Source organism: Alligator sinensis, unplaced genomic scaffold (assembly GCF_000455745.1).
Source record: "Alligator sinensis unplaced genomic scaffold, ASM45574v1 scaffold720_1, whole genome shotgun sequence".
Lineage (NCBI taxonomy): Eukaryota > Metazoa > Chordata > Crocodylia > Alligatoridae > Alligator > Alligator sinensis.
Genome location: NW_005842026.1, coordinates 2,310,979 through 2,324,204, shown reverse-complemented (window position 1 = coordinate 2,324,204; position 13,226 = coordinate 2,310,979). Strand labels below are relative to the sequence as shown.

General features: G+C 38.9%; 1 protein-coding gene across 1 annotated transcript in view; it reads right to left on the bottom strand.

Annotated features, from left to right (window-relative positions):
• Positions 1 to 4,343: 4,343 nt before the first annotated feature.
• STRN3 (striatin 3) overlaps positions 4,344 to 13,226 on the bottom strand; it is an 89,491-nt gene continuing 80,608 nt past the window's right edge. The window contains exons 16-18 of the mRNA XM_025202479.1: positions 10,536 to 10,643; positions 7,363 to 7,449; positions 4,344 to 7,266 (exon numbers count right to left, since the gene is read on the bottom strand). Coding sequence (XP_025058264.1) covers positions 7,097 to 7,266; positions 7,363 to 7,449; positions 10,536 to 10,643 — 365 coding nt within the window. The 3' untranslated portion in view covers positions 4,344 to 7,096. The remainder of the gene's footprint in view (positions 7,267 to 7,362; positions 7,450 to 10,535; positions 10,644 to 13,226) is intronic.

The window sequence follows — 13,226 nt, the reverse complement described above, 5'->3', positions numbered from 1 at the left end:
CCGTGGGACTGATGAAAGACGGATGCAAAGTACCCATTTAATAGGTTGGCTTTTTCTGGGCATCGGTTGTCAGTTGTCCCTTCTGGTTTAGCAGGGGTCCAATGTTGCCCTTGCTTTTTCTCTGGCTCACCACACATCTAAAAAAGGACTTTTTATTATCCTTGATACTTGTAGCTATTTGGAGTGCAGTCGTAGCCTTGGTTTTCCTGGTTCGCTCTCTACAGGTTTGGAGCAGTGCGGAATATTCTTCCTTGGAGGTGGATCCTGTCCTCCATCCTTTGTAGGTCTTTCTTTTTAGCCTCAGAAGGTCTGCTAGTTCCCTGGAGAGCCAGGGGGGCTGCTGTGTCCTTTTGCTGCCTTTCCTCCAAGATGGAATGGACTTAGCTTGTGCATGGAGAATCACGCCCTTGAGGAGCAACCACTCTTCCTGAACTCCCCTCCCCTTGGGGTTGTGGTCCCTTAAGGCCTCACCGACAAGCCCCCTGGGCTTATCAAAGTCAGCTTTCCTGAAGTCGAGGACTTCTGTATTGATGACTGACTTGCCAGCTTTACGGCGCATGGGGAAGGTGATCAGCTCGTGGTCGCTGTCATCCAGCTTCCCATCAGTTGTTAGGCCGCCGATTAGGTCAACCCTGGTTGCCAGTACCAAGTCAAGCAGAGCTTTACTTTTCTATGCCTTCTCAAAATCACTAATGATTATCTTTAGTCTACCTACTCAAAATCTCGTATGATTCCACAATTCTACATTTAACACAGGGAATCAATCTTGTTCTGCATGAAAAGCACAACTGTGTCTAGTTCACAGCACTTACTACTTGGTTTAAAAATTTCTGAAAATCCACAATTTGAATTAAATTCAATTTTAAAGAGACTTTTGAGAAATTTAGTGGACACAGTCAAACTTATGCCAAATTACCTTAATAAAGGAACACCACGCTCACATTTTCCATATAGCTCAAGCTCATTGAAATGTTTTTTGATATCCAAAAAGAGAGGTGGAAATTAAAGAACAATCACATTAATTATTCTGGATTATGGATCATTAGACATAGCTAGGTCATTACCTTAGGTTTAAAGGCAAAATCTGAGTGTATCCCATCGTGACAGCCAAAATGATCACTATGCAGTCCTTTTCCAGCTAACTTGCATCTGTTGCTCATGATGAGTCAGTGACATGACAGGCACTGTACAGAGTCAAATCAAATGCTCAAAACTGATAGATTGTGCCAGTTTATCTCTGCTTTTAACAATCTGGCTCCATGCTCAGACAGTAAGGACTAGAATCATCAGCATGCTCCAGCTGTTTTGTACTGCTTCAAATAATGCAAAGTAACTGTAATGTTGGTTAACTGCTGGTGTACTCAAGCTGTTTTGGGATGCTTTCAGGCAGCTTGACCATGCTGATTACATTTTAAAAAAGGGGGCCTCCTCAATACTAAGGATGTGGGAATGAAGTAAGAATCTTATATCATTATAACACCTACGCAATATGTACCTTTACTGATGTACATATACGGCAGTATATTTTACATCTTTTTAGTTTTTTTTCATTCCAAGGCAGTTCCAGGAATTATACGCAATTGAATCTATATATCAGTTAAGGGTAAAATAGCCAGAAGAAAATTATGAGGTAGGCAAACTATGGTAATAACTATCATAGGAAATATTAAGTTTCTATTTAACTATTTTTTACCAGAGAATTTTAAAGTACCAAAGCAGAAAGTAACTTAAGATCACAGTATCATGCAAAGCTCTGCACCCTGGCTCTGACTAAATCTTATTGCTTCCTCTATTTTTATATATGCAGCATTTGTTAACATTTTCTGATTCCCTTTCTTATCAAAAACATTGAAGGGATTGTTGCACCAAGAAGACTTAACTAAAGTCCCTCTCAAAGAATCAGTGGGGAAAGAGAATGAAAATGTAAAGTTCTGATACAGGCTTAAAAGAGAAACTGATATGGGCCAAACACCTAGTTCTGTGGCAACATTAAATAGCAAGATATGCTTTATTAAGGTGCTCTTCACAAGAAGGGAAAGTTAGACATTAGTGTATAGCTCAAGTAAGCATGCTCTCAAGAGCATCAACAGTAAAACAATGCAGAATATAGAAAACATACCCTGCTCATGCTCAAAATGTTAATAACTCCTTACTACCTTAGAAGAGCTGTCTGAAATCTCTTCAGTTCTTTTAAGTGGTTGGTAGAAAGGATGCTTCAGTGAGAGTAAGGAAACTAGAAGCATTTCTCCAAAAGGAAGAAGATACAAGGCTGAGGTTCATATTTTCATAAGCCATGTACAGGTGTTACTTTTGTACCAGGAAAATCTCTGCTATCCTGATACAAACTATAAGTGATAGTTTCTTTCTGGTATCAACTCTCACAGGAGCGAATGCTTGGATGCTCCCCTTCCAGAGTGGTCTGGGAAGGGGAAGGGAGAAGTATCTGCTGTTCCCTGTACTGTGGGGTTCCAATTTTCCAATGCTCTGCCTCAGGGGGCTGGAGGCACTGGTTTTGAGCTTACCACATGGGGGAATACAGAGCATTGAGGGCCATCTGCCTGCCGCCAAAGTTCTTTACGTGCTGTCTTTGAACAGCAAAGATGCAAGAGCCGCACAACCACAGCTGAAACTCTTGAAGTGCTGTGTATGGGGAAGCTCACCTCCACACTGTACATTCAGAACCAGCACCGGCAGCCCCACTGTTGAGGGACAGCCACTTTCCAATGGCTCCAGAGACCAAGGGAATCCCTGATCTGGGAAGCAGCAAGGGGCTTTAACCCCACTACTTCAGTCCCCCGGGACCAGGAAGAGCAGGGTAGAGGAAGGCCAGTGTCAGCTGAATACTTTTACTACTCCCAGAACCATCTCTACCAGTGGAAATCTCTCAAAAACATCCACTGCTAGAAATGAATGCCTGTTCAAGACCACAATGTGCATCACATTTAAGAGAAAAATTCTCTCATAGCCCATCTCTCTCATTTCACTATTAGTTGGACCATATAACCCTTCCTGTTCCCTCCTTCCTAGTTTCCCCATGGAAACTACATCTGTTATTTACATAACAGGTAAATATTTTTTATATACCTTTTATGTGATAAAACAGCTGGAAATAAGGAACCATTATGTGACCAGACAGCTCTCCACAAGCTTTGGTTTAGGAATTAACTCTGCTGTTAGAAGAATATTTGATACAAATAGCATGGAAAAAATTTTCAATTTTAAAAGTTAAATCAACCTGTCTGTAGTGGAGAAAGTAGTACTTTCTACAGAGCTAATCATCATCAGCCCATGGAACTATCTTTGCTACCAAGCATTACTGTTGAAAATAAAGAAGATTAAAACAAGAGGGCTATCCATTTGGAAGAATAACATACATTAATAAATTTGGAAGAAGTGACATGTTAATTCTCATATTTCAGGGCACATCATTATTACCAGGTGATATGAAATGTATTCTCCCCTACAATCTCAAATGAAGATAGTTTGACTGATGGTCTACACACACTTTTTCTTAAGGATTTGATATTTGTATTCTGTACAGCACAACCTTTTTATATTTTTTTAGACTCAAAGCACTCCTTGGAAAATTGGTTTCAGTCAATTTTTGACTACAGAAAAATAATAAGAGAATTTTTCTCTTGCAAAGAGCACAGAAAAACCACAACAGGCCAGACAGTTTTTAACACTATGGATTCCTATTGAAAGCTCTGGCTTTATCTTGTAAATCATGTTTACACATCTAATAATGCTAATGTTGTGTGGCATCACTCTTGAAAGAATCTCAAGGCAACCCATAGGTGTCATGGCATCATGATTGAGAATTACTGCTATAGATTAGTAACCAGACTACACAGAACATTTATCTCCTTATAGCAGTTCCTATAATGAAAAGACAGACAAGGAGGGAGCCTACAATGCACTGGCAACCAGAGCCTGTAAATATGGCAGTAGCACACATTCTTGAAGGCTAAGTGAAAAAGTATCCGATTACAGAGAAGCCAGCAAGTCAGTCCATACAGTCCTGAATGCTGAGTGCCAGCAAGTCCGTCATTTCAAAGCAGAGGAATTTTAAAAAATCTGATTTTGTTTTTTAATGAAAAATGCCTAGTTCAGCACAATCAGCGCCAATATCTCCCATTGACAATGCAATCGCTGTTCCATATATAAGAACTCTAACAGAATTTTTAACATGTTATATACTGCAATCAATAAACACAACTAAGCATGTGTTCAAGATGGTCAGCATTTAGTAAACGGAACCAAGACACAGTATTTAAACCAACACAGCTTTAAGGAATTGACATCCTAACAAGGTTTAGATTAAGAAAAATAAGCAGGGTTTGTTTGTTTTTTACCATTTCAATTTTAATACAATTCCAAAAAAAGGTAAATGTTAATGCATGACAATGTTTATTAAACAATCACATTTAATTTAAGCATAAAAATGCAGCAGTCTGGAAAAGCTGCCAGAAACAATGTTTGGCTTCAGAAAAGGCAATTATGAAATTACTTCCAATAAAATTCAAACAACACTCGCTGTCTGTTGATTAGTTGAATGCTTTAGACTGGAGGAACAAAAGTGCAAATTAGCTGAATGTTACTTAAAAAAAAAAAATCTTAGTGTCCTACAAGCAATTACTGAAAGCCTCACCTTAATCTTGACGGTCAAGGAAAAAATTCTCCAATTCCTAACACAATATAATTAACTGCAGCACATTCAAACAATATGACATTACTACTAAAAACAAAATTAATTTCAGAGTATGATTGCATTATACTGCTGGCCATGGGCACATCAGTTTCCGCTCATTTTTCATCCAATTTGCTTGATTTGAGATGGAACAAGATACCCTTACTCATTGTTAAATTGGATGAATCCTATGCAACCACAGTTGGCACCACATAAGAACATTTTCCAAAGGCTTCGAAGTATAATTTGTACTTCAGTAATATATTATTATTGCAGGAAAAAGTAAAAGACTTAATTTCTATTCTGCTGATATTTTTTAACAAAAAGAGCCATCACAGAGGTTGCTCAATGATCAGCTCATCTGTTTGGTAGAAACAGAATCTGCACTTAAAGTGCACCCTTCAACAAAAGATCCCAAGTAAATGGACAAGGGTGAATACATCTGATTTATGAATAGCAAAATTGCAGAACTCACAATTTAGCTGAATTTCCCAAGTCAATGCAATGAGGCAGTGACAGGGCTGGAAATAAAACCTGGGTACCTATTCAACTCCCAATTCCATATGAATATCAGTTCATCTAATGAAACAATTGAAGATAATGGATAGCTATTAACATTCTGAAAATATTCAAAGAATCTCTGAATATTTTTTTTAATGATCCCAAAGAGAAACTTATTTTAAATATAGCATGGAGACATGTTCTTATATGGACAGCCACTGCTAGTAACTGAACAATTTGCTCAAATCCTGACATTCACACATGTTAAATGCAGTTTATTTAAACAACAAAAATAGTGACAATTTAAATAGAATTTGGATCTTCATTTCTTAATTTGGTAACTTGTAGAATGACACTTTTAAACTGTAACACAAAATAATGTAGCCAACAGTAACATACAGGTACACCATTTAATATTTATTATATGCATTTTATATACATTATTTTTCAACAGCTGTACTTTTGCTATGTGGTACAATCTTAAAAATTTGCTGATTCATAGTTTGTAAAACAGAAACCTTACAAAACTCATCAAAACTTGCAAACTGATCAGAAAAGTTTTGTGGAAGACTAGAAAAAATACTTTATTGTCGTAATCATGCATTACACAAACAAAATCTTTAGTTACACTGTAAACTGAAGCACATCTGGAAAAAAATTAAAGCAGGGAGTAATTAGTCCAAACACAGCAGATTTATGAATCTTGAATCCACTACCTTTGTATTCTATTTGAAACGCAAATAAAAATATTTTTCACTCCAAAAGTTTTGAAACAAGATTGTTTTTCTGGAATCAATTTCACTCCAGGTATTTAACCAGAAAAAAAAACCTTGGTTTGTAACTTTAGAACTATGAAATGTCCCATTTTAGTCTATTTTAGACTGTTCAATGAGTGCCATAATAGATATACAGGGCCCTTTAACACACTACATAAAAGGATATAAAGACCAACAAAAAGTGAAATAAATAACAATAGGCCATTAGCAAGATGGGTAATCCTTGATAAATAAAATCGTAAATACAGTAAGATGTACAAAATATCACATAGTGATAGGATGCCAAGATTAATTTTTAAAGAGTTCATTGAAGGGTGTTAAACCCCTCTGTGTTTCATTTAAACACACTTCTTTACAGTCCTATATTTATGAAGACAGTTATGTGATGATGATGAATTAGCATCCTTATGAAAGGACTTAGCTGAGCTGTATTAGGCAAAAGAAGGGAAGAGTGTGGTTACACGGCAGCGGGTCAGTGAGATCTCTGTGTTTTAGGGTTCTATAATGCAGAAAAAACATCATTGATACAATCTTGAGCACTGTTGTGACAGGCTAAATATATAAAAAGACTTATAAAAACTAGAATTTTATCCAAACATTTTGTGCAACTAATGCTAAAATATTTTAAGTTAAATTTCCTTTTCTTTAAAGCAAAATAAAAGTTTAAAAGGGGAATCTGTGGCATTCAACTGATAAACAGATGATCACTAAGAGATGAAAAGAAAGCTACTCTTGGAGCTCACTTCCCCCCACAAGAGCACCACATTCCTAACCCTAAGGCAGCACACAGAGTCCAAAATAAAAGTCTTTTGTAAGATCAGACTCCACGTTCGCTTAAAGACACCTAAAGAACAGACATACGCTCAGTTCATATCCAGTCAAGGCTACAAATACTGGTTGTCTTTTTTTTCCCCTCAAAAATACAGTAATTACAGTTAAATGAATGAGCCCGACATTATTCAAGATGCGGTGACTTTTCACCAACTTATACCTGCCCCACATACAACCTTTGCCCAGGCAGATCAGATGTAGTGTCTTATCTGTAACCTTTATCATTGATGGCAGTGACGCATTCCCTCTTTTTTGTCCAAGCAGACCTGCTATTATACCGCAGGTTTGTTTTGCTATGTCACACAAACACTTTGGCAAGGGCATCAGCTCCTGCACTGGCAATATATGCTTTTGATGGATGAAATGCTACATCATAAATTGATTCATCCAACTTTTTCCTATGGGCTGTTATTTCTTGTACACATGTCTTGCTGTCTAAATTCCATAATCTAATGGAACAGTCATGGCCTGTGTAAAAAGAAAATATACAGCATTAGGCTTGTAAATACTTTAAATGTTATACACACAAGCTTGCTAAATGATTTAAAAAATCCTAAAACTTACTTCCAGACATCAAATAGATTCCATTAGGATCTACTGCTAGACTTGTGACAGCATCCAAGTGAGCAACCATAGAATGGATCATTTTACCTACAAGTGAAAAAGAGTAAGTTTCCCATAATTTATCTTCACACTTTTTGGCAGAATCACATTAAAGATGCAATGTGCCATCAGGCAGCAGAACAACAACCCAGAGTTTATTAAGTATATAGCCTTAAATCTGACAATGCTTGGTACTGACAAGCATTTTAAACATTTAAGTTGTAAAAATGACAACCTAAAAGATGTCTGATGGCAGACACTAGTGGGTTTGGATGACTTGCAAGTAGGTGCTTTCACATTACAAATACCATGTCTCCAAATGCTGGTCACCTTCTTTTTGGCAGTTACAGCTAGAACATGACCGATTAAGTAGGTCTGGCTGGCAACTACATTCTTACACCATTCAGGCTACAAAGCCTCAAAGTCAAGACCACAATTTTATACAAAAACATATTTTTATTGGAGTTTAACAAAAAAAAATACAGCAGGCAATTTAAAAGTAGCTGTTTGTCACAAATGGGACCATTCCATTAAAAGCATATGGAAATCCTCTAGCATTATACTTTTGATTTCCAGCTGCCAACTGAAGGCAGAATATGAAAAAATTGGGAAATGTGGAAAGTAAAGTGGCTGGCTTTCTTCTGGGAATATTTAGATCTCATTTATCATTTCTGATAGCTGTGTGCGCACATGAGGAGAAAGAGGAGGGCAAATAAAATAATGTTTTAAAATAATTTTCACAATATATTCAAAATCATTGCAAATATGTATAAAGCTGTATGCCAGTCATTTGGGCATGTATGTATCTAAAGACACGCGCGCGCACACACACACAGTTCACAGAACAAAGAGAAAGCTAACATTCTACTGCATTTCCAATTTCTTGATCAAGGGTATGAACACGTTGTGATATATATTAGCACAAATTGCTGCATATTTTTCTATTCCTTCTTTCATCTCATCTTTTCCTGAACTTTATCCGTTTTACAAACTGCATCAGCCATTTGGGATCAAAAGAACTCCAGCATTCCCAGTAAATTAGGGTATTTTCCTTGTTTTAACATATCTGTAAAGAAGTGACCTTCACCTTTGACAGACAAGCAATAACCAATGTACACTTAATGTCAGGGGATAGGAAAGCCTAGGAAAGACGGCAAAATGAAAGGGAGAAGTAACATACAGATCGTACTTGGACCTCTTTATTGAATATAATGACAGGTTGCACTGGAAAAGTGCATCCTCTCACTACCCCAGATGCACTTGCCTGAGGCAACCTTGGATTGCTATATGACATTTTAGACATAATTGCAAAGGTTGAAGCTAGTGTCTATTGGTTTACAAAAAAGGTCTGAGAACAGCAGAGACTCCCCATGCACCCTAAAGGGTGCTTGTGCCAGAAAGCTTTCTAATAACTTTTTTCCAATTTCTCAGTTGGTCTAATAAAAGATATCACATCTACCCAGAGAAGCTTGCCTGCCTAAATTATTTTTTGACATTTCAACAACTATACTTACAAACTTCACTGGATCTGATGAAGCAGGCTATAGCCTGTGAAAGTTCCTGCCTCTCTAAACAAGTTAATCTCTAAGGTACAATTACATCCTGCATTATGTCTGTACTTAAAAAGAAACTGTCTGACCAAGAACCAGTGACTGAGCCTGGGTCCTGGTCTACACTCACCTGCCTCGGCTGCCAGAGAACAGCTGCTATTATCAATCTGCCAGAATGGGTGCACATCCAGGTGCTTTTGATGATTTTAGGGCTTCACTCAGCAGTTATGCTACCAGACTGTTGTTAAGAGTATCCCGGGAAGGAACCAAATACTGAAGAGACATTAGCTGCTGTGAGAAAACTTCTCACGTGTGGCTGCTCTTGAACAGCAGAAGCTACTTTATTGCACCCAGCAGACACAGTGTAACTGTTAGCAGAAAGTAAGGTTCTGCTGCTATAGAAGAGCTTTGCCTATGGATGCACTCAATTTTTGCCAGCAGGACAGTAATTAGGCTCAAGCAAAAGGATGTAAAGTATCCAGAGAAGCTAGGACAGAAAAAGATGCTTTATTTTCATAAAAATCAGCCACGGTGAAAGTCACAGTGGTTATTAAGAAGGCCATCTCCTCCTTCCCCCCAAGCTATATACTACCACAAAAAATAGCTTTACTGAGAAAAGCTGTTTTTCCACTTACAACTTGGGAACATAACTCCCTATGAAGGACCTATCATGTTCGTAACTGAAAGAAAAATGCAACTATTACTCTGAATGACTGTAGAACTGCTGACAACATTACCAAGACCTTAAGAAATCCTGGGCCATCTTGATCAGACTTATCTGTTAGGAAACCTGCCAAGAAGGTTGTAAGATGAGGCAAGTCCACAGCAAAGACTGTGCAATGAATGCTGCTGCTTGAATCTTGGAATTGTGCACAGAATTACATTATACGCTCCCTTTTAAAATCCTAATTCATAAAGATCCTTCAGAAAAAGATAAACTAGAAGTGGTAAATAATTTCAATCTTTAAACATACTGAAAAACTTTTTATAAGCATGCTTACTTTTGATTGGCTGAAACGAAGGAAAACAGGTTGCAACTATTATATATTGAGCTTTGTAAGTGAGAAGGTTTAAAGGTTAAATCAAAGTAGTAGTAATTTTGTATCTGATTTTGATTCCGAAGTTTCTCTTCAGCTTCAGTTTCATCTGATAACTTCAACTATTCCATATATTTGAGGCACCTACTTTTATTATTTCCAGAGCTCAATTTTGTTGCCTCTCCATGTACAAAGGTATTTTACTAATTTCTTCCAGTCTCCTTGGCCCACTTATTTCAATTTTAAGAACTGATCCTGCCACCAAGTCCCAGATTCAAATAGGAATTTCCAACAATGTACAATTAAACTGAAGAACAGAATGTTTTATATACTGAAAGTAATGATAGGCAGCATTATTTAATAGGGTCATGCAAATAGCACTGAGGAAGTTACAGTATCTTATTACTAAAAGACGCTAACTTGAAATACCAAAACAGTAATCTAGGCCATGGTCTCTACTGAGTTCTGTGAGCTCCTAATACCTGCAAAGATCTGCTTTGTACATTACTCAGCTGTACATCACTGAACTACATTTAAATATCCTTACCCGTTTTATTGTCAAAAAATTTGATGTGTCTATCTTCATGAGCTGTAATGGTTACGGGAAGTGTGGGATGACTTACTACCCTGTTAATATGATTATTTGATTGTAAACCTGAAACAAACAGCAAAATTATAGTCAGCTAATTATAATACAGTATAACCAAATCATATTTAAAAATAAATCAATGGATTTTTTCTGAGAAGCAACATCATTTTTTTCAGATTAAAAAGCAACATTAAGGAATAAACATAAAACAATAAAAGCAAACTAGTGCAGTCTAAATAAATCACAAAGGATATGCAAATGAAAAATACTTTAGAATTTACCAGCATTAAGTCTATACATACAATTTTTAGTAGAGGTGCACCAATACTTTGGTCCGATTTCAGATCGGTACCGATATAAAGAAAATTTGCTGCGTCAGATATTGGCCCGATGGGTCCGATAAATGCCCGTGCTGCCTGCAGCTGCAGTGCAGCATGAAGCAGAGCCAGTAGTGTGGAGAGCTGCTTCTAGCTGATAAGTCAGAAGGGGAGGGAAGGGGCGTGGGGGTGCAGATCAAAGCCCCTGCAGTGAGGGAGGGAGGGGGCAGGTGTTGCCCGGGAGGGAGGCATGGCTCGTGGGGGGGAGGGAGTGTGTGGCTCCAGCTGCTGCCTGCACCCCTGGAGGCGGGGGGGGCAGGGTGTGCCACCTGATCCGTACGGGCAGGCTGGAGCCAGTGCTGCACATGGCTCTTCTCAGCGAGGACTGGGCTCGGAGTGAGCACCAGCAGTGTTAGGAGGGGACTGCATCCACCCCAAATTTCACCGCAGCTCTGCTCCCAGCACCGTTGCCACTGCCAGCCTCCTGGTGCTGTCTCAGCTCTTCCCAGTGCATCGGTGGAGGCAGGACATGGAGCTGGGCTGCGCCTGATGGCACACGGCTGGGAGCAGAGCTGCAGCGAAATTTGAGATGGCTGCAGCCCCTCCCAGTGCCACTGGTGCCCACTCCGAGCCCAGCCACTGCTGAAAAGAGCCGTGCAGTATCAACTCCAGCCCACCCCATGCAGATCTGGGGGGCACACACCCCCTGTGCCCCAGTGCTCTTCCGGGGTGAAAGCAGTGGCAGGAGCCCCGCATCCCCCAATGAGCTGCGCCTCCATCCTGTGCCCCAGCCCCGCCTGGGCAGTGCCTGCTCCTGCCCCCTCCATCCCTCACCATGGAGGCACTGATCTGCCTCCCCCCACATCCCTTCCCTCCCCTTTCACCACACCAGACTTACCAGCTGGAAGCAGCTGTATCAGATATTGGATTGGTATCAGCCGATATGCATCTTTAAATATCAGCTATCAGTATTGACCCCCAAAATCTATCGGTGCACCCCTAATTTTTAGCTTTCTCTCTAGCTCTATATAAAGATGCTAGCTGAAAATCATACTGGATGGAATTTAGGGAATGATGAAGACCATTATTAATAATGACTCATTTTAAATAAAATATATAACAAAAGACAAAATGCATGATACGATCTGGCTTTATATGGCAGTGATTAATACTGATGCACCTTAATCAGTTTACTGTGAGGCTAAAATTATGCAAGTGAAATATAAATATGAAATATTACAGAAAGGGTGAACAGATTAAATCTTCCCTTTGGGACAGTAGTAACTGAGAAGGAGACAAATTCTGAAACCTAAGATAGCATTTTTTTTGTTCGTTTGTTTAAACAGACTCTCCCCTGCAAGACCTGCCAGAACCCAAGTTTGGAGACCTTTTCAGAAGTAGTGTAAAACCTTCCTATTTGTGAAAGCATTTAACAGACAAAGCTAGGCTGGGATATTGTTCAGGGGGGTTCTGCTCTATGTTTATACGCTACTCATTTTTTAAGTTATTTAGTTCTCCTGTTCGCTATCCTGTTTTATAAGTTATTGTGTTCCCTTACTATACGTCACTCAGCTTTTGTTGGAAAGGGAAACATATATAATTAATAAATACAATTTTAATAAGTCAAACAGCAGAAAGCCATCACTTATTTGGAAGAAAAGGAAATTCAAATAATTTAAGTTTATTTGCAAGATTCTCTCTTCCTATGTATTATAGAAGTCAGGGGTATCAAAGATCAGATCTGTGGAGCCATATCACGCAGTCTCCATGGTGCTGGCAATTTGGAAGAGCTCCCTGTATATGTCAGATGTAGTGCCTGTGGTACCTGCTCCAGTTGGTCTGGGACTGTACCATAAGATCCCTGCTCTGGCCAGTCCAGGATCAAGCCACATACAGCACCATGTCAGCTGGTCTGGGGTGGACACTGTGTGCAGCATGGGTACCAGAGTGGGCACAATAGGTAGCATAGTTCTCAATCAGCCAGAGTGGACATTTGAGCCAGTATATGAGGTGGGAAGATCTGATCAACAGGACCAGGTGAGTTTGACACCCCTGATGCAAGCATTATGTCTACTGAATCTACTTAGCGATAAAGTCTATCAAAGTATATTCTCTGAAATTTCACCTTTACTCACTGATGACTAGGCTAAAATGCTGCACAGAATGTGATTCTAATGTTACACTGCCTCTTTAATAATCCAGTGTGCAGTGTTATTAGGACACCGTACAGTAAGCATCTCACGTAGACATGCCCACTGATTCTGTGAAGTCCATTCAGAATACAAAATTATGTATTTTGTTCTATAGTCTTTACTTTCTATGTTAACATGTT